Source organism: Lampris incognitus, chromosome 9 (assembly GCF_029633865.1).
Source record: "Lampris incognitus isolate fLamInc1 chromosome 9, fLamInc1.hap2, whole genome shotgun sequence".
Classification (NCBI taxonomy): Eukaryota; Metazoa; Chordata; class Actinopteri; order Lampriformes; family Lampridae; genus Lampris; species Lampris incognitus.
This window is the reverse complement of record NC_079219.1, coordinates 59,326,408-59,348,560: the sequence shown is the minus strand read 5'-3', so window position 1 is coordinate 59,348,560 and position 22,153 is coordinate 59,326,408. Positions and strand designations below refer to the sequence as shown.

The following is a 22,153-nucleotide window of genomic DNA, read 5'->3' as shown; positions in this document are numbered from 1 at the left end:
AACGCGGGCCCTCTATTTCCGGTTATATGCGCTTTACTTCTAAGAAGAACCGCGCATACTGCAGCTAGGTTGCTGAGGTCATTCCACTCCGCAAAGAACCGTGATGTTCGGGTGTGATACCCACGGTGGTCAGCAGGTGGCAGCGATGCGTTGGGCTACTCGCCGGAAGTGCCCTTTGAACCTCGGCTGGCTAGCCGTGTTGCCATACTTAGCCGTGTCGCGCAAGTGCGGCCGAGCTTCGACGCCGTTTTTAGCGGGCTGGTTGCAGGTAACGCGTGTGAGATGCGGCGGGATGTGACGGGGGAAGCGAGCCGAACGCCTGTGAAGGGAGGGAGGGAGGAGGAGGAGGGTGAGCGGCGGTTTGTTGAGCTTTATTTAGCGGCGGCGTCTCCGCCGCCGGTGGCCTGTCTGGACTTGAGCGTGTCGGCAGAGCGGAGGCGTCGTTTGACGACGTTTTGCGCCGTGTGACATGACAGTACACACGTCAGTTCGTCATAATTCCGAATGTTATTGTAAACTACTAATAAGACCCGTTAGCCCCTAGCTAGGCTAACGGGTCTGACCCTTTAGCCGAGCGGTTAGCGACGCCGCCTTGTGGTGCAGTACACCCCGTATCGAATCCCGCACCGGGCAAGAAAATAACCGCTTACATTGGCGGCAGCGGTGGGATCCGGAAGTGCGCAGATCCTCAGAAGTCTTCGGAGCGCGGGAAGAACAAAGCGTGAGGGCGCGCTTCCGGGGAGGGTGACGATTGTAAACTACTAATAAGACACGTTAGCCCCTAGCTAGGCTAACGGGTCTGACCCTTTAGCCGAGCGGTTAGCGACGTCGCCTTGTGGTGCAGAACACTCCGTATCGAATCCCGCACCGGGCAAGAAAATAACCGGATACAGTAGCTTGTTGTTAAGAAAGTTGGCACATCCGAGCACATGCAGCCGCCTCGTTGTTGCCGTAGTTTGCCCTGACTGAGCAGGTTGGTATACAGCATATACGTCTACTATGATATGTTGTGTTACATATCGCAGTGTTTGTTTATATTTATTTATTTATTTATCCTCCCTCCCCTTTTCTACCCCAAATTGTACTTGGCCAATTACCCCACTCTTCCGAGCCGTCCCGGTCTCTGCTCCACCCCCTCTGCCGATGCGGGGAGGGCTGCAGACCAGAGCCCTAGAAAGAGAGAGTTACGTCAACTCCGTATACGTCAGTGGGCCACAGCAATGGCGGGTCAAGGGTTCCAAACAGTGCGCATAGAATATGTGTCACGTGGGAATATATCTATATATAAATGTAAAAATCTGAACATATTGCTTAGTAGTTACCAGAAATCTCGGCTAAGCAGTTCATTGACGCAACTCTCTTTCTAGGGCTCTGCTGCAGACTACCACACGTCTCCTCCCATACATATGGAGTCACCAGCCGCTTCTTTTCACCTGACAGTGAGGAGTTTCACCAGGGGGACGTAGCGCGTGGGAGGATCACGCTGTTTCTCCCAGTTCCCCCTCCCCCCTGAGTAGGCGCCCCGACCAACCAGGACACATACCCGCATCCGGCTTCCCACCCGCAGAAACGGCCCATTGTGTCTGTAGGGACGCCCGACCAGCCGGAGGTAACACGGGGATTCGAACCGGAGAGCCTTGTGTTGGTAGGCAACAGGCTAGACCGCCATGCCACCCGCACGCCCCCATATGGCAGTATTTAAGCAAAGTATTTTTAGTTGAGTTAATTTGCAGTCAGAGTGATGGTGCTGAGTCCAGTACTGAAAGGAGATCTAGCTCTTATTGAAGTGCATGCCATGTAAGGCCATGGTACGTATTTTACATACAGTACAGGGTAAATGAGAGCGTCAGGTGAGGCATGATACTGTGAGTGTGTATTGTGACATTTTTGGACATTTGTAAAAGCGGTAATTGCCCCAAAGAAAACACAAAAAAGAGACAAAAAGACAATATATTGAGCATTTGAATATATTAATAAATTCTGCAGCGAGGAGCCTGGGCAAACAACAGCCTAATGCCAATGCTGTCGTCTCATTTATTCTCTTTTCAGCAGAGAGCTAACTCTTGCATGGTTGCATATCTGGCACAACGTTCATGCAAAAAATGTAAAAAAGAAAATTATATATTTGTTTTGTTTCTCTTCCAACATTCCATAGCACACAATCGTCCTTGAAAACTGATCTAATTCAGTGTCTCTCCATGCAGTCACAATATCAGGGCCTTTATCTGCCGTTGCACAGACAGTCAGGGCAAAGCACCTTGGCTTCCCGTCTCTTGCCGAGGATCCGACCTCTCGTATCACGAATGCCAGATGTGTGATTCATTTGTGGAAAAGCGCCCGACTGCTTTCTGCCGTGCTGCCATAACAGCATCCCTTTGCTTGGAAATAATGAAATTCAAAAACGTGGCTGGATTTCTGAAAACAGAGCGTCGTCGTCTTGCCTCGAGGTTGTGTCCTCGGCGGGCACTGATGCTGGCGGTGTGCTTTCTGCGTGCACACTGTCCCGCTGCGGGCCTAGAAAAGGGACAGGGCAGGCAGCTTTCAGAAAACTCTGAGTGGCCCCAGTCCCGCCACACTCCCGCTGTGACAAGCGTTATCACACTTCCTGCAGTTTATCAGGTTCTGAAAGGATGGCTTATCACACCCGGGATCAGGTCAGTTATCTGCCTAATTAATACTTAATTAATGCCAGTAAACACCGAGCGCAGGGCCCACATGACCTTGTAGTGAGAACGACAACATTACCCGGCAGTCTGCTGACCTCCGCAGCTCCCAGATAGCCTTAATTAGCTCATTTTGTCAGAGATTATGTTAAAGAGAACCCTTAAATTGTTTGGGAATTCATACAGAAAAAAGGGGTTCATGTTGTAATGAAAAATGTGGATATACTGTCGTGAGTGGGCCAGGACATGTCAACAGAGGTCTGTTCTCTTTCCGCCTCATAGCCTGTATTTTATGATAATTAGAGGAGATTAACCTGTGGGGTTATGCCATGTTCCACAAATGATAGTTAGCTAATTTAAAGATATACGCTGCACAACGAGCATCTCTTCAGCTCCATCCAGGCGTGACAGAAAAGCCTGGAGGGGCATCAGGTGTGATTCCAGTGCAGCCTTCCGAAGCGGCGTTCCCCCAACAGAAACATGCAGCCTGCGGTACAGCCTGAATGATTCGTGTATCCAGGACGGCCGTGTAGTGACACATCAACGCCTCACGTTAACCGTGCATGTGGGCGTGGACTTCAGCACGCATACAACCAGCGTGTGGACGTGGTAAAGTCCCGTCAGTCCGGTGCTTTCTCCGGCGTGTCTGCTTGCAGAGAGAGGGTTGATCACCTCTCATGTCCACATGTTCTCATCTTTAGGGTCGAGTGGGTGAAAATGCCCCTTTTTATGAAATTTTCCCGAACCCAACCCTCACCCTAGAGTTTGAAATAACAAATTGAGATGTGGATTTGTTATTTTAAAGTATACCTCAGCGATTTGAAAAATCTGCAATGGCCTTAAAAAAAAATGGGGGAGGGTCTTTCCCAATGCGACGTTTTTCATCTCATACCTCTTTCTTAGGCTATGAATGTACAAACATGCAAGCAACCTGTATTACCTCCGGCTTGGTCGGGCGCCCCTTCAGACACAATTGGCCGTGTCTGTGGGTGGGAAGCCGGATGTGGGTATGTGTCCTGGTCACTGCACTAGCACCTCCTCTGGTCAGTCGGGGCGCCTGTTCGGGGGGGGGGGACTGGGGGGAATAGCGTGATCCTCCTGCGCGCTACGTCCCCCTGGTGAAACTCTTCACCGTCAGGGGAAAAGAAGCGGCTGGCGACATGTATCAGAGGAGGCATGTGGTAATCTGCAGCCCTCCCTGGATCAGCAGAGCGGGTGGAGCGGAGACCAAGACTAGCTCGGAAGAGTGGGGTAATTGGCCAGGTACAATTGGGGAGAAAAAGAGGGGGGGGGGGAATCCACAAAAAAAAATCCAAACATGCAAGCAATAACAGTAACCCCCTGGACACAGTGTATGTGTGTGTGTGTGTGTGTGTGGGGGGGGTCATTGGTGTGAAAGACACAAAGATGTATTACTTCAGTACAAACGTAGAGCAACAGTAGACAGACAGTAAATGGTACATGTGTCAGTTCTGCCAAGACCAGCAGGTCCAGACAGACATGCTGTTCATGTTCATGGCAGCCGCCAAATCCTCTGTTCACGATGTAGCGAGTCCTTTCATTTTTTTGTGGTTTTATTGATGCTGCCATGCTATTGGGTTAATACTGTATTATGACGTGCTGTCTCCCAATTGTTCCACAAACAGAGTCAGTAGGCCAGTGACCCTGGGCGGCCCCTGATCTCTCTCTCTCTCTCTCTCTCTCTCTCTCTCTCTCTCTCTCACTCTCACTCTCACTCTCACTCTCACTCTCACTCTCACTCTCACTCTCACTCTCTCTATCTCTTTCTCTCTCTTTCCTGCTCTCCCTCTGTATCTCTCTCATCTTAGTTCAGACCATCTGTTCAAACCCAGCTCGAATCTGTGGCGTCGGGCAGAGCGCTGTGTTCCCTCATTTATGGACGACTGTTGACACGCAGAAAGAAGCAGCGAGCAGAACATGAATGCAGCCTCCATGAAGCCAGCGAGAGCCGTGAGTGAACAAGCCGCATGTCACTGGTGTTACCCCAAGAAAACATACAGCCGGGGCTTCTGAAGCTAACTGCCCGCTGGCTGATGAAGCCATCCCCACTGACTGGGAGGTGATGCATGAGCACGGGCATTTTCTATAGAGTGACACAGACAAACGAGCAAGTGCACATACACGCAGACACACAGACATATACAAACAGACACACAAGCAATTACAAGTGCACACGCAAACATGCACAAACACAAGTGCACACGCAAATGCACACTCACACAAATAAAAATTCCTGTGCATGCACACACACATGCACACACACACATACACATACATACTGTACACAAAGACACAAAAATTCATGCACACACAAAATAAACACACACAAGCACATAGTAGTGGCAGCTTGAGTCATCAAATTACCACTCAGGTTTCTCAAATCAACCCACTCCAGTCTGACGGTCCACTTCATGTGTGCGTTTCATTTAACTGTACATTCTCCCCCAACAGTCCTTCGTTCTCTCTCTCACTCTCTCTTGCTTGCTCTCTCTCTCTCTCTCTCTTTCACACACACACACACACACAGACTCCATCTTACTCATGTTAAGTCATGATATATCTGTTAATATGGACGTGGCGTAGGGCGACAAGAGGAAGAGAGAGGAAGAGTTACATCCTATGAAGAGATTCTGTGTGTGTTTAGTTCGGGGGGTGGGGGTGGGGGGGTGACCGTGGTAGGATTTGAAGGGGGTAGGGGTCTCTGGCTGTCACATCCATGGGATCATAAGTGGCGGAAAGGGGGAGGGAGGGTCACTGGGTACATAGGCGAAGAGAAAGAGGTTATGCAACTTATTATGCATTTGCCTTCTGCCCTATTTTCATATTCTTTTGTCGAGAGGGCTGTGGCAGGCCCCAGTGTGCACCTGGCACGTCCAGGCCAGCAAAGTCCATCCGATGTGCTGCCGTGATGACCTGTCCACATGCAAGCTTGTATGTGTGTGCCTGCGAACACAAGCAGACAGCCAGACACACATACGTGTATGTGTACACACACTATATTCAGAAAGCACAAAAGCAAACACACCCAAGGGCTCCTGAATTGTAAGGAAAGGTGGCCGTTATTTGGGGAGTCCCAAACTGGAGTTGGAGTACCAAAGATATCCAGATGTGTGTGATCACAAAAACGGACAGACAGACACACACACATGCATGCGCATGTGCAGACATTATATGCAGAAAACCCAAAAACAAACACACCCAAGGGCTCCTTAAGTGTTAAGTAAGGTGGCTGTTATTCAGGGATTCCCAAGCTGCAGTTGGAGTACCAGAGATAACCATATTTGTGGGACATTCATACGGTCCTTTGACCACGTGTGCCCGAGTTTTGCACCCAGTCAAGGCGGTCCAAACTCCATGCAGAACCCATTAAGAGACGTATCACAGGAAAACGCATCTCCGTCCCTCACTTGTGAACACAAAGCGTGCAACGTTTGCACCGCAGCAACTCTCCATCACGGGTAGACAAACCGGCAGCAGCACTCACTCACACTCCTGCTCGCACATATTTGATAGAAAAGTTGGTTCCTACCTTCCTCAGCTGAATTAGGCTGGAAAAACAGACAGAGCGACAGAAAAACACTCCACATCTCCACTACAGAATGACACTACCAGAGAGGGAGGGAGGGAGAGCATGGAGGAGAGGGAAAAGAGATAGAATGAATGTGTGTGACAGAGGGGGGGGGGGGTAAGAGGCGGAGTCTGTTTGCTCTCTTTATCTAAGAGAGAGAGCGAGTGAATAGATGGAGGAAGAAGATAACTATTTACAGAGTACAAAGCAAAGAGAACAAAAGATAAAAAAAACTAGCAGTCAGAGGAACAGAACACCACATGGTTATTAATGAAGAAAGAGAGCAAGAGAGAGAGATGGAAAGAAAGAAAAGCAGAGAGAAGGAAAAAATGAACAAACAAGTTTGGCCAGTCTCTAAACCAACTGTCTAGACGTGCCAGACAATGTCCTTTCCAGCTCTCTTTTGCTGTAAACCCTCACACATTAATGCAAGGCAGGCTGGCAGGCTGGCAGACTCGGCTCGCCGTGTCACGTGGAAATGTGGCGTATCGCTCATATCTGAATGTTGTTGCAACTCGCATTTTCAAGCTGCGGCGTGTGAGGGTGCCAGAGTTCTCTCCTGTTTTTTTTTTTTCCTCGCTCCGTCATACTTTTCATGGAAAATAAACAATTTAGACACATTTTTGGATGCTCTCCATTCTGATTCTATTTGATTTACTCCTCCTCTTACCAACGCCCCCCAAACCCTTCCACAATCACCCAACCTCTCGCTCTCTCCCGCTCTCTCTCTCTCTCTCACTCACTCACTCACTCACACGCTCCTCAACAACAGAGCGACACTCAATCTCTCTTCATGATCGTATTCCATGAACGCCCCTCACTGGTCAGACCAGGGTACTGCAGCTTGTTGATAGGCTTTCATGCCCCAGTTCCCTGCATGACTGAGAGTCCAGTAGACTCTTCCAGGGAGATGCTGCCTATTTGCTTGACATAGTTAGATGGCCCCATTCCAAACCAGCCAGGAGGCCTTTAGTCCCGGCTCCATGCTCCGAGTAGGTAAAGTACAGTAGATTAAAGGGGGCAACTAAAGACAAAAACTCCCGAAATTGATTTCTAGCTTGTTACTGTGGGAGAATGTATTCTTTGCTGTGCCTACCACTTCCTTAAGAGAAATCTGCATCAGAAATACACGACAAACAGTATGTCAAGCTAGGAGATCATTTTCTTGCTTCCAACCCCCTCATGCAATGCAATGCAATTTAATGACATTGCGGGATGTAATTTTCCTCAAGAATGTGAGCAGCCGGGTGTCCGGGTAGTGTGGCGGTCTATTTCGTTGCCTACCAACACAGGGATCGCCGGTTCGAATCCCTGTGTTACCTCCGGCTTGGTCGTACATCCCTACAGACACAATTGGCCGTGTCTGTGGGGTGGGAAACCAGATGTGGGTATGTGTCCTGGTCGTTGCACTAGCACCTCCTCTAGTCGGTTGGGGTGCCTGTTTGGAGGGGGGGAGGGGGAATTGGGGGGAATAGCGTGATCCTCCCACGCGCTACGTCCCTCTGGTGAAACTCCTCACTGTCAGGTGAAAAGAAGCGGCTGGCGACTCCACGTGTATGGGAGGAGACGTGGTAGTCTGCAGCCCTCCCCAGATCGGCAGATCGGCAGAGGGGGGTAATTGGCTGGGTAAAAGTGGGGAGAAAAAAAGGGGGGGGAATCCCCCCCCCCAAAAAAAGAACGTGAGAAGCCAGCTGTAATTCAACTCGAGGTAAAAGAAAATATCCTGAGCGTGTCTACTTTCGGTGAAAGTTAGTTTTAGTGGAATTTCCCGTTCAAAAACAAAACAAAAAAAACCTCTTGCATCTCTTCCCGATGTGCCCCGGTTTAGTTTCTGAGGCTTTTTGACCAAAAAAAGAGATTTGACCTCAGAACACCTCCCTCCCCTTCTCCCAACCAAACCCTGGAACTCACCGCCCAGCCAAGACTGCAGACTCAGTCCACACATAATGCACAACAGCCACAGAGCAAAAACCTTCTCTGCCGCTCAGTTTGGTAACTTTTAGCTTTTATTTCAGCGTTTTAGGGTGACGTTTTGGCATGGCGGAGGAGAAATACTCGCCCCAAAATAGGGAAAGCCACCGGAGGAAAGCGACCACACTCTCAGCTGAGCACAGGAAGACACGGGCTGCAGAGTGCATAGAGTGCATTAAACAGTGAGAGGAACAAAGCTGCTTCGACTGGTTATGGTAAACCAAATTAAAATGTCACCAGTGCATTCCCTGGAAATGAGAACAATTTTATTTCCTTTTCGTTCTTCGGAGCGAGAGTGGCTCGTTAATACACCAAAGGGAAACATTTTTTACAATGCAATAAACTATATTTTCACTCTTCATCCCAGATTTTCTGCAGAAAAAAAATACACATTTTAGTGTGGATGACAATGCAAAACATACACGTACAAAAGAGATGTGTGCAACACTTCTGACTGTCGTAAGGAGAACAGCGAGGCACCATGTTAACGTTGGGTATTAGTTCCAGAGCGCAACGTATAGTAGATATAGTAGAAAACAGAGGCCGTGGTCTGGACTTTACATGGCTTATGGAGAACGAGTAACTCTGCCGTGAGACGACGTCAGAAGAAACGTTCACACTTGACACACAACGTGCGTCATTCGTAACTAAGAGTAAGTGCAAACGCTGTAAGCTGAGATGTTTTAAAAAAAAGTGCACGGTAAGAAATTGGCGTTCACGTAGCTAGCAAGCAGATGAGCACAGGGAAGTAATTACAGTTATGTACAAGATGTCGACCGGAGGATCTTCAACCAGGGGTTCTTGCCACGAATCATTTTTTTGGGGGGGGATTATTTTCCCCCTTTTTCTTCCAATTGTACTTGGCCAATTACCCCACTCTTCCGAGCAGTCCTGGTCTCTGCTCCACCCCCTCTGCTGATCTGGGGAGGGCTGCAGACTACCACATGCCTCCTCCCATACATGTGGAGTCACCAGCCGCTTCTTTTCACCTGACAGTGAGGAGTTTCACCAGGGGGACGTAGCACGTGGGAGGATCACGCTATTCCCCCCCAGTTCCCCCTCCCCCCTGAACAGGTGCCCCTACTGACCAGAGGAGGCGCTAGTGCAGCAACCAGAACACATACCCAAATCCGGCTTCCCACCCACAGACACGGCCAATTGTGTCTGTAGGGACGCCCGACCAAGTCGGAGGTAACACGGGGGATTCGAACCCGTCGTCCCCATGTTGGTAGGCAACGGAATAGACCGCCGTTCCACCCAGACGCCCGCCACGAATCAGATTTACAGACGATTTCATGATTACAACTGATGGGATGTATACCCCGCGTCATTCATGAAGCAAATACAAAAACACAATCCATTAAGTGTGTCCACATGACCTTCCCACACGGCTGTGATGTCAGACTGGATCCGTTTGGACCCAAGAGGCGGATTCAGCGTTTTTCATTGGAATGAGTGGTTAAAGTGTTGCCCAGAATTTTTTTCTTCAACCGTGCTCTCTAAACAAGATCCAAGTGTAATTTTTGTTCTCTGTGCGGATTAGAGTCGAGGTCTTTTTGTTTTCTACTGGTCGATAGTGGCAAGAATTTTTTGACTTAACAGTTTTGAAAGGTAAAACATAACCGATATCACAGAAGTTTCAAGTACAGTGTTTGACAAAAGGCATCTTCTGTGCCGTGATACAGTAGTTCACTGCTTGGATACTGACCCTCTTTAGTACGTAGCATGATTTGCCATACACCTGAGTTAAAAGGCATCAAAAGCGCCACATACACTCTCTCATGTGCTAATACTCTGATAAATATTGTACAATACTCTGATTCATATAGCAGTAGTTCTGTCATCGTAGCATAGTTCTGTTTCGCAATCATCAGGCACAAGAGGCAGGTTAACATCGAACAGTTGAGAAAAAAAACCCCAACAACTTAATTCCTGATAATGCCAGTATTGTACTACGTTCTGGTGTACTTCTGTCCCCGAGTAAGTCACCATAAGGGGAGACCATACCAATGCATGTCACATCTCTCTCAGAGTAGACGCCACCACAGTGACACGTCAGAGATGCACAAAAAGCAGTTGGAGCATGTGCCGTGCAGGAGGGCAGCGAGGGCATTTAGGGCTAGCATAAAACACTTCTCAGTGAACAAGTATACGCTGTGTGCCACAATTACAGATGCATCACCTCATCGCTCTGCATCCTGCAGACAGCTTTTTTTCCCATAAAACCACTACATCACTCACTCTTCTCCCCAAAACAAAAGCTACCAGAGGGTGAATGGAGATCTTTGCAATAAGAGGCAGTCCTTATGAGAAGCACTACCGCTTTTGTCCACAGGGGGGCACAAACAGAAAAAAAAATCTCAAACTCCTCATAACAGCTTTAATATTCAGGGGCAGGTTTTAGCTAGCTAGCTGCGGCAGACCTGGGTGGGAACGAGACTGCTATCTCCTCCCTGTTTAGTCTGTCTGCTCAGGCAGACGCGGTGTCCCTCAACTGGGAACAAGGCACGCCTAGCAAGCAGACGGCAAACTTTTAGGTCAAACTTAATGGCCCCCAAAAACTGGCTTTCCTAGCTTGACCTCAGTACACTCAATCCTAAATCCTCTACGTCTTTAGCACGCGAGGCAATTTAAGACCGAGGGATTAACACTGAACATATGCTGAGCCTCTTGCATATCAATACTCTGCAGGCTGCCGCTTTGAGTGGCAATAAAGATGAAGTAGCGGTAACTGAATTAAGTCTGCTGCATGTTTTAAGCAGACTCACACTGTGTGTTATCAATCATTTTGGCATCTGTAACAGCTATAATAGTCAAAATGAAAAGCGTACTTTTTTTTGGGGGGGGGGGGAGTCTTACAGAGCTGGATCCACTACTGTGGTGCACAAGTAAACAAATGCAGACATTTAAAAAAAAAGAAATTAAACGCTGTTTCAATATCAAGTCGCACTGATTTAGAAATGACACATTTTCTTTTTTTTCCAATACACACTTATTGTCACAAAGCTGCGCTGTTATCTTCCCTCGGTGACACCGCCAATCTGGCATCCTACCTACAAGGTGCCCATTGTAACGAGGACAATACAGTTTGAAAAATGGACATCCTCATGCTGTCTATGACCTGTTCTCTATCACCTACCCCGATCCCCCCCTCCCCCCTCCTCTCCCTAAGGGTTGAGAGGCGCCCCTGTCTTCTCGGGGGGAAGATCTGCCATGGGGACCTTTTCTGTGGGGGAAATGGGGACGGGTCCTTTGCTCTCCGGCACAGACATGCCCATCACCATCTCGTCCGGGACGGCAGACGGGGAGGATTTGGCTGCGCTGGCGGCAAATCCCTGGGCGATGTCATCAAAGGTTCGCCCTTTGGTCTCAGGCACACGCAGGAAGGTGAAGATGAAGAAGAGAATGAGGAAGATTATGAAGATGATGAAGACGTAAGACCCACACCATTCCTAAAAGACGGGGAGAGAGACGTCTGTTGTTAGGCTGTGGGATATTTTGCAGTTGCACAACAGGAAAAAAAGAAAAAAGAAAACATGGATTCATCCAAATGCTCAGTAAACCAGATGTACCCGGGATACTACGAAATACTACATGGTATTTTCCAGTAGGATTGACTGACTTCAAGCCCATTTGATGGGATTACTTTATCCAGGGAAGGTCGGGCGGGTAATATCAGTCAACACAGCCCCATATAGGAATTTTAATCCCATCCAAATGGGCCATGTCAGTGTTTATTTTTCTCTATTCAAGTAGTAATTCCAGCCACAAAATATCTCCTGTTTTTCCGCAAACCCGAGGGTCCTCTGGTCATTTTAGTCCCCTCCGGATAGACATTGAAGTCATGTGAGGCACAGCAAAAGTTTCCAGCCTGTTTACAACAAAAATGTTGACTCTTGCATGTTGAAAACTTCAAGTTTAGGGCTTTTTCTTTTCTTTTCTTTGGATTTCCCCCCTTTCTCTCCCCAATTACTATAACTAGCCAGTTACCCCACTGTTCTTCCCAGCCCAGCCCCTCTGCTGATCCGAGGAGGGCTGCAGACTACCACATGCCTCCGCCAGTACGTGTGGAGTCGCCAGCCACTTCTTTTCACCTGATAGTGAGGAGTTTCACCAGGGGGACGTAGCGCCCCCAGTCCTCCCTCCCCCCGAACAGGCGCTCCAACCGACCAGAGGAGGCGCTAGTGCAGCGATCAGGACACATCCGGCTTCTCACCCGCAGACACAGCCAATTGTGGCTGTAGGGACGCCCGACCAAGCCGGAGGCAACACGGGGATTCGAACCAGAATCCTCGTGTTAGTAGGCAGTGGAATAGACCGCTGCGCTACCCGGGCAGTTTAGGCCTGTTTTGACTGGATTTATATTTTTTTGTGATATTGTAGCGAATTCGGGGGACAACGCAACCACAGGAACTGCCGCGGCCGGGACGCGAACCCGTATCGCCCGCACCGCAGGAGGCATCGCTAACCGCTGGACTAAAGGGTCAGACCCGCCAGCGAGCGGCCAGCGTGTCTTCTTATCCATGCACGTTACAATATAAATGCACCTTAAGAAAAATAAAATCGATTTTGATTGGGGCACATGTGATGTCTACGCCGAGGCGATTACTCTCCTTGTTTGTAAATTTAGAAGCCGTCTGTCTGGATTGGTGACTCATTACAGCAGACACATGGAAATATTTTGTTATGCAAATTACGCGGCAAAGCTAATCCTGTCGGAATAGGCCGTTAGGGTTGAAACAGCCGTTTAACTGTGTGACGTAAGCCACGAGGCTCCGACAAACATGACAAAGTCCGGGTCGAGACATCTGGAGGTCCTGACGTTGTAAACGTATTCATACCTGCAGCTTGGGGAAAGTCAGGCCCACCAGGAAGTTAGCGGTCCAGTTGGAGAATCCAGCCACGGCAATGGCAGCTGGCCGCGGGCCCTGGGAGAAGAGCTCGGTCACAATGAACCAAGGAATGGGACCCGGACCCATCTCAAAACTGGCGACAAAGCCGAACACCGCAACTATGGCCAAGTAGCTCAACGATGGGGTTTTGGTCTGCTCAGACGGAGAAACAAAAGATGGGGGGGGAAAATAGATTGGATGAGAGACACAAATGGACGGAGAAAGCGAGTGTGTGTGGAGGGGAGGGATATGTGTGGGGGAAAAGAATGGAGGAGTGATAGTGAAGGGGGGGCGGGGCTTGTTCATTGTCACTCACCACCAAAGAGAGGGAGATGGTCATTAAGAGGGCAGAGATCGCCATTCCAGCCAGTCCTATCAGATGCAAGGTCCTTCGCCCTGCCTTCTCAACCAGGAAGAGCTTGAGGACGAAAGGAGGACGTGATGAGCGTCGTGTCACGGAGACACAAAACAGTTGATGCGGTGGTTTTAATGTCAGCAAAGCAGTGAGGCACTTACAGAAACCACCGTGAAAACGGTGTTGACGACTCCAGCTCCAATGGTGGCGTAGATGGGTTGGGATACCCCGGCAGTCTCGAATATTCCCGTGGAGTAATAGAAGACCTAAAGAGGAAGGGGACAAAAAACAAGTGGTTAATAATAATCATATAGCAGCGTTTCAGGATTCACTTGGCGGTGTCTTAAAATAAATTGCTTCGCGGTGACCCGGATGTGTTTTTATCAGCTTGTTTGTTTCATGAGGAGATTCCGAGGTTTATGGACACGTTGAGCCAACCTGGTATCTCTGTCTGTAAGATATGGCTCAAGACGTTTATCCAACAGCTTGTGTTGGTGGGATGCTCAATGTGAACGCGCAAGGACATGAGCACAATGACTACGTTTACATGATGTTAGAGAAAGTGGATTTATTGTGTTAGTCCGACTGAAACTGGACTCTTAAAGCACATGTGAACGTGGTAGTCCGGCTGAACTCGTACTAAGTCTAGTTTCTGGAAGTGGGACTAACACGCCTAGATGATGCGGTTGGGGATGGATTTACTCTGGCATGTATACGCTTCAGTCGGCCCCGAACTGGCCTAGGCGTTTTGTGCATGATCCATAGTTCCCGTGGCGGCCTTTCACCCGGAAGTGGAACAGCGTAGGGATAGTGTGCATCTCATTTATACCAAAAGTAAAGCGTAGAGTACGTATGAAATGTACAGCGCTGTGAAGTTGTCCCTGTTTTCACCGCTCCGCATGGAACCCGCTTGCCACTGGCTAGCTTGTTTGTCGTTTGTTTGGTATGTGACACAATAGGTCAACCGGAAGAGGGCGTGTGACCACCTGCTGTACCGGGGTCGGACATACTTCTGTCAGGAAATAGATTCTTCCCCCGGTTCTTGTGTACTGGTACAATGACAGTAGTCTAATTACATGGCCTAATCGAGCTATAACCGTAGGTCGACTCAACTGCATGTAAATGCAGTCACTGAAAAGAAGTTTGCTATGAGTAATAATATCTTAATTTCTGATTTGCAGTGTGGAGGCCTTGTGACGGTCTGGCGGCCTGTCCAGGGTGTCTCCTTGCCTGCCGCCCAATGACTGCTGGGATAGGCTCCAGCAACCCCGCGACCCTGAGTAGGATAAGCGGTTTGGATAATGGATGGAGTGTGGAGGTAAGTACTGCTCTGTCCTGTATACAGTTCATAAAGCTTCTAGACGCAGTTGTTACTGCGGTAGGGAATGGGGCGTTAATGTGTGTGATTATGTGTTACCAGAGTTGGCCCTTCATCATGGCTTTTAGTCTGGGGCAATGACAACTTTGCTGTGTCTGCCAGGCCCTATACTACTGTGTTAGCTACCACTAACACAGTTAGCCTTCATGTTTAAGTGACCTTATCAAATGACAGTATCCATTAAAAAGCACTGTGTATTGTCTGCCACCGTTGACCTTATTAGGTTCAATTCATTACATGTTACATTCCAGGGTGCAGCTCTGCTGCTGACCCTGTGCTCCACGCTCCATGCTGTCAAGTGTTTTCGTATGTTTTTGTGCATGTTTATGTTCAACGTATACGTCAGTATTTACTTGGACCTTCACGGAAATAAGATTTCCCACGCAATGGATGGCTATATGTTTTGAAGGCGTCCTAATCGCGTCAAGTTTCGGACTAAATGCAAAGAATGGCATGGTCACCTCTACCCAGGAGCATGTTGTCCCTCCAACCTCACGCAAAAATTGGTGGCCTGCTTTCAAATCTACCGGATGACTGCGCTGAGCTGATCAAGAATCCCAGGACAAGGACACGGATTAAAACAAAGAAATGAGGTTCGAGGGGAGGTGTAAGAGAAAGACTCCGAAGACGTGGATGTCGACCGCCCTTTGCAAATGCTGTCAAAGTTGATTATGACTGCGACTTTAGACGGCGAAATCTAATGTTTGACAGAAACATGGCTCAAACTGGACACAACAACAACAAAAAATGTTTCCCGCTTTTTCTCCCCAATTGTTCTTGGCCAATTACCCCACTCTTCCGAGCCGTCCTAGTCTCTGCTCCATCCCCTCTGCTGATCCGGGGAGGGCTGCAGACTGCCACATGCCTCCTCCCATACATGTGGAGTCACCAGCCGCTTCTTTTCACCTGACAGTGAGGAGTTTCACCAGGGGTACGTAGCGCGTGGGAGGATCACGCTTTCCCCCCCAGTTCCCCCTCCCCCCCGAACAGGCACCCTGACTGACCAGCGGAGGCGCTAGTGCAGTGATCAGGACACATACCCACATCCGGCTTCCCACCCGCAGACGCGGCCAATTTTTTCTGTGGAGACGCCAGATCAAGCAGAAGGTAACGCGGGGATTCGAACCAACGATCCCTGTGTTGGTAGGCAACGGAATAGACCACCACACCACCCGGACGCCCTCAAAATGTGTCTTAATGAGGAGAAAAAATTTGCTTTTCTTAAAAGTGATTCTGATTTGGTCAGAGAAAAAAGGAGGGAATTCAGATCTAAGATAAAGAAAGCAAAGTTAGAATACAAAGACAAGGTTGAGAGCCGGTTCTGCGTGGGTAACGCTAAGCAGGCATGGGAAGATCTAAATTTTATGATGGGCAGAGAGAGCAGGAAAAATAACAGTACTCATCTGAACAAACCATCCTTCATAAATGATTTGAATTTTTATAGTAGGCATGACTGACATAGGGGACTTCACTACAGAATGTGACATGGTGTGCACCAAAATTCCTGTATATTCTCCATTAGTTCTTACAGAGCATGGGATTGCAGTCAGCCTTGCCTACATTAGACCAAACAAGGCCCTGGGGCCTGATGGCCTAACTGAACAAGTGCTCAAAGATTGTGCCTCCCAGCTGGCGTGTGTTATCGCTCAACTATTACAGCTTCTGCTGGATAAGAGCACTTTACCTAAATCCTGGAAACTGTCAAATATAGAGCCGGTACCCAAGAAATGAGGAGCTGGCCTTTTAAATTATTTTAGACCAATAGCGTTTACTTCTATTCCGTGCAAATATATTAAGTTTCCTTTATTAAACCCCTTGGGGAAATTCAGATACTGCAAATTAACCCATCCTAGCTGTGATCTGTGTAGCTATGAGCTGTGGGCCGCTGCCTTCATGCTGCACCCGGGGACCAACTCCAGTTCTTTTCCCATTGCCTTGGTCAGGGGCACAGACAGGAGTATAAACCCTAACATGCATGTTTCTTTTGATGGTGGGGGAAACCAGAGCACCCAGAGAAAACCCACCGCAGACACAGGGAGAACATGCAAACTCCACACAGGACAACCTGGGATGACCCCCAAGGTTGGACAACCCCGGGGTTCGAACCTAGGACCTTCTTGCTGTGAGGCGACAGCGCTAACCACTGGGCCACCGTGCCACCCCATGGAAAGGGTTCTATCTAAGTGTCTATCTTCATCTTGAACTGCGAGGAATCTGGGTGTGATTCTGGATGACCAACGGTCGTTTGCTGCAAATGTTGCATCGGTTGCTCGCCCCTGCAGATTTCTCCTCTGTAACATCAGGAGGATTCGCCCATTTGTCACTGATGAGACGGCACAGGTGCTCATCCAGGCTCTGGTCATCTCCCGGCTGGACTACGGCAACTCCCTCCTTGCTGGCACCCCAGCTTCAGCCATCAGACCTCTGGAGCTTGTTCAGAAAGCTGCAGCTCGTCTGGTGTTCAGCCGCCCTAAGTTCTCCCACACAGCTCCCCTTCTCATGTCCCTGCACTGGCTCCCAGTAGCTGCTCACATCCAGTTTAAGACTCTGGTGCTAGCCTACAGGGCAGTGAAAGGAACAGCTCCTTCCTATCTCCAGGCCATGGTCAAGCCATACGCCCCCGCCCGACCACTTCGCTCTGCTGCCTCGGGACGCCTGGTTGCCCCGTCGCTCAGAGGCCCTTGCTGCCGACTGACCCGGTCACCGCTCTTTTCTGTCCTGGCCCCACAGTGGTGGAATGAACTCCCCACTGATGTCAGGACAGCGGAGTCGCTGCCCATCTTTTGGCACAGGTTAAAAACTCACACCTTCAAGAACTACTACCCTGTTACTTGCTCGTAGCACTTATTGTATTCACTCATTTAAAAAAAAAAATCTCTTTCTCGTGCTTTTACTTTAGCACTGGTTTTGCTCTTAGATGCTTGTTTAGAGAGGAGATGCATTTATGACCTCTTATGACTAGTAGTTCTCCTGATCTCCTACGTTAAATGATGCACTTATTGTAAATCGCTTTGGATAAAAGCGTCGGCTAAATGACTGTAATGTAATGTAATCTGTGGCTTGTCATCTTGACCCCCTGCAATTTGCATGTAAAATATCAAGAGGTACGGATGATGCAACTCTAACTTTAATTGATACAGTGGCCAAACATCTCCAACTGACTACACACTATGCCAGAGTTTTATTTATCGATTTTAGTTCAGCCTTTAATACAATTAAGACATATATCTTCCTGCAAAGGCTTTTGGATCCAGGGGTGAATGGTGGTCTGATTTTGTGGGTCAGAGATTTTCTGTCTGACCGTCTACAAACTGTCCTTTAATGGCAACAGGTCAGAACTGACTATTTTAAACACAGGCACGCCCCAAGGTACTATTCTATCACCCTATTATTTTCAGCGTACACCACTGAGTTCAGAATCCAAGAGTCAGATTTTAGTTTACTTAAATACGCTGATGATATGGCGCTCATCATCCTCCTACACGAAGAGGACACTGCAGGGGGAACGTTTGTATTTTAATCATGTAATGTCCCTCCAGAATTTGTGTCAATTAAGTGCTGTTGAGATAAACATTAGTAAAACCGAGGAAATGGTCATATCCTGTAAACATTACATTTCAGACTTGTCAACCTCTAAAACGTTTAGGGCACCCTGTTGAAAAGGTTAGTTGTTTTAAATATTTGTAAACTCATATGGATAGCCACCTTAATTTTAAAGATAACAGAGATTGTTTTTAAAAAAAGCCGTGCAGAGGTTATACTTACTCAGGAAGCTTAATGACTTTGGGGTGAGTCAGAAAATTCTTGAAATGGTGTACAAGAATATGGTGGAAAGCATCTTGTCTTAATATGGTCGCGTTATACAGACACTTGGATGTCAAATGTAAAGGGAAACTGTCCAGAGTGGTAAATGTGGCCAGTAAAAATAATAGGGAAGACACAGATGCAGCTAAGCGGCAGGCATGTACTGAATACCAGAAAGAAAGCTCTTGACGTCAGTGATCCGTCCCATCCATCGTACCCGCAATTTGAATTGCTTCCCTCAGGAAGGCGCTTCTGTCTGCCAAGAGCCACCAAAAATATCTACAAGTCATTTGTCCCAAGCGCAGTCAAAACGTTAAATTATTAAACACATAGTTAATCGTATAGGGCCACTCCCTTACCTCACCCCTCGCTGAGTTTGTAGATTGCTCTTATGCTTGCGGATTTTGCCACATTGTACTTTTTGTAACTGGTCTATTTAACTGTGTTTGAATTGCCTGTGAATGAATTCCAAGCTCCCCAACTTATTGTGTTTACCGTCTTATTTGTATCCCATGTTGACTGTGGTGAAGCTGTCCTGTTGTTTACTATCGTCTTTTTGTAATCTGTGTTGATTGTGGTGAACCCAAAGACAATTTTCCGTATCGTCGACAATAAAGTTCTAACCTAAGCTAACCTAACCTCAAGCTAACATTTTTTCTGTCTATGAAAAGCAGCGCTGCTTGCTGCCAAGCACCCATACTACCCATGCAACAGCTTTTGTCATGCAGCCGCGCTGAAAAAGAGTTTATCCCCTTGAAAGGAGTAAGTTTGAGAGGAGTTTACAAGTATGGACTATTAAGCTGTTAATACCCTACAGAGTTGATAAAAAGCAGAGTTGCAGCCGAGCACCAACACCGCCATTGCCACAGCTTTTGTCACTCAGCCAAACTGAAAAAAGTTAGGATTTCACTTCCTTGAAAGGAACTTGAGTGGAGTTTGATGAGTATAAAGCCTGCCCTCCTACCTAGAAGTTAACGCCGGGATATACACTGGCTTTTATTAGGGCGTATATAGTCTACTTACGGCGTTGATACCAGACAGCTGTTGGGAGAGCTGGAGGACGATGGCGATGATGATTGGCTGACGGTAGACCGGTGAACGGAAGAGTTCAGGGATGGACACCTTCTTCTCCATGGCCATCTTATTCGCCTCTTTCCTCATCTCCTGAATGTCATCGCTCACATCCTCCGAACCACGAAGACGCACCAGCACTAGATACGGAGGAGAGGATGGGGACATACACAGTCAGAAGGTTCCTTATGGAATGTTAATATCTCAGAGAGACATTATAGGGAACATTTACTTACATAGGCACCCTGGGAAACCCTCATCTGCAGAACATGAACTCAGTCACGAAGGATACATGAAACATGCCACATTCAAAGTCTCAGGGGAAGCTGACGGCATTTTGAAGGATTCAGAAGTCCATGCTTTCATCTCATATGTTCAACCTACTTGTGATTCCTGCGCTCTTGCCTCTGGCAGAAGTCATTTCCTCACTGGTCCCCATTTGGATTTTGACATGATTTAACAATTTTATGTTCAAAGCACAGCTGGGTCTGTCTCCCAGCTACGTTGCAGCTCTTTTAAGCCCCGTGTGCCTTCCTTCTTTTTTTTTTTAAGATTTTTTATTTTTTATTTTTGGCATTTTCTGCCTTTATTCGATAGCGATAGTCGAGAGAGACGGGAAAGGCAGGGGAGAGAGAGAGGGGATGACATGCAACAAAGGGCCCGGGCCGGATTTGAACCCAGGCCGCTGCGGTAAGGACTCGGCCTTATGTGGTACGCGCTCTACCAGGTGAGCCACCGGGGCGACCCTGAGCCTTCCTTTTAAATGTGTTTCCTAACTTTGTCATTTTATACAGTGTACTGTCGCTTGGTTCTGTGTTTCATAAGGCAGAAATGTCATCATTACTATCGTTATCCAACCTGGGCTGAACATCATTACTGTTACTGCCATGAGTATTATTATCAGTGGTAGTAGTGGTAGAAATACTAGTAGTAGAAATGTAGTAATAGTGGTAGTTGTGGTGGTTGTAGCAGTAATAGTAGTAGTAGTAGTAGTATTTGCAGAACACAACAGGTTTTATGTTTCCATCCTCACCTTTTTCTGCTTCCTCCTCTTGGTGGAGGCTGATGAGGAGGTATCGGGGGCTCTCTGGACAAAAAGTCAACATGACGGCCTGCAGGATGCCGGGCAGGGCTGTCAGGGCCAGCAGCAGAGGCCACAGGCTCTCTGAGCCCAGCAGAGAATCCAGACCTAAAATCTGAAACACACAAGATCGGCAAGGGATAAGCCATCAAGCATGGATACGGATTCACAAATTTCTGATTAATGAAGCAAAATCGATTTGGTTCAACGTTATCAAAAAAAAAAATTCCAATTTGGTTTCATCCATCCATCCATTATCCAAACTGCTTATCCTGCTCTCAGGGTCGCGGGGATGCTGGAGCTTATTCCTGCAGTTATCGGGCGGCAGGCGGGGAGACACCCTGAACAGGCTGCCAGGCCTTCACACAGGCCCCCCACCACCACACCACACACACACACCTAGGGACAGTTTAGTACGGTGAGTCACCTGACCTACATGTCTTTGGACTGTGGGAGGAAACCGGAGCCCCCAGAGGAAACCCACACAGACACGGGGAGAACATGCAAACTCCACACAGGGGACGACCCCCAAGGTTGGACTACCCCGGGGCTCGAACCCAGGACCTTCTTGCTGTGAGGCGACGGCGCTAACCACTGCGCCACCGTGCCGCCCCAATTTGGTTTCAGTTAACATATAATATCTCGCACGGTAGAAATCCAAATATCATGTATACTCAACCTTCACCTTCAGCTTTAATAAAAGCCATAAAATACCGTCTCACTTGATGAGTTAAAATTGGACTGTAACCTTGTCAGACATTTACATTTTACTCGTTTAGTAGACTCTTATCAACAGCGACTTTCAGGAGAGTTGGTAATTAGCAGACAAATTTGAGTGTTACCAACTATTATAGTATAGTGTCACAAAGTAATAACCATGTCACGAAAGTACTATATGAAGATGAGGTGCTAGTGCATTTGTTTCATAGTAATCATGATATAGTAGTACAATATGAGGATGTAGTAGTACATTTGCTACATAGTAGTCAGAGCATAGCCAAGAGTGCATGTCATGTTGAGGACATCGGTCTAAGTGCACCTTACTCTCCAAGAGGCGGTGAATAGGAGAATCCAAATAGAAATTTGTTGTACCTCTGTGATGATAATAAAGGAATCTAGTTAAAGTATATTGACAAGTGGTAATGCAAATCTAACAGGCAAATGATCATCGTGGGAGTATGAAATGTTGGTGGCATGATGGTGCAGTGGTTAGCGCGGTCGCCTCACAGCAAGAAGGTCCTGGGTTCGAACCTCGGGGTAGTCCGACCTTGGGGATCATCCTGTGTGTGGCGTTTGCATGTTCTCCCCGTGTCTGTGTGGGTTTCCTCCGAGGGCTCCGGTTTCCTCCC

The 22,153-nt window shown here is 48.0% G+C and overlaps 2 protein-coding genes across 3 annotated transcripts in view; both read right to left on the bottom strand.

Annotated features, from left to right (window-relative positions):
* Positions 1-6,256, bottom strand: part of ephb6 (eph receptor B6) — a 67,309-nt gene extending 61,053 nt beyond the window's left edge. Inside the window, exon 1 of the mRNA XM_056286345.1 lies at positions 6,214-6,256. The gene's annotated coding sequence lies outside the window, so the exon portion shown is untranslated. The remainder of the gene's footprint in view (positions 1-6,213) is intronic.
* A 1,869-nt stretch (positions 6,257-8,125) lies between these two features.
* Positions 8,126-22,153, bottom strand: part of slc2a3b (solute carrier family 2 member 3b) — a 28,166-nt gene continuing 14,138 nt past the window's right edge. For both annotated transcript variants that reach the window (XM_056285639.1, XM_056285638.1), the window contains exons 6-11: positions 20,757-20,919; positions 19,676-19,863; positions 13,632-13,736; positions 13,432-13,533; positions 13,065-13,268; positions 8,126-11,675 (exon numbers count right to left, since the gene is read on the bottom strand). In XM_056285639.1, coding sequence (XP_056141614.1) covers positions 11,391-11,675; positions 13,065-13,268; positions 13,432-13,533; positions 13,632-13,736; positions 19,676-19,863; positions 20,757-20,919 — 1,047 coding nt within the window. In that variant the 3' untranslated portion in view covers positions 8,126-11,390. The remainder of the gene's footprint in view (positions 11,676-13,064; positions 13,269-13,431; positions 13,534-13,631; positions 13,737-19,675; positions 19,864-20,756; positions 20,920-22,153) is intronic.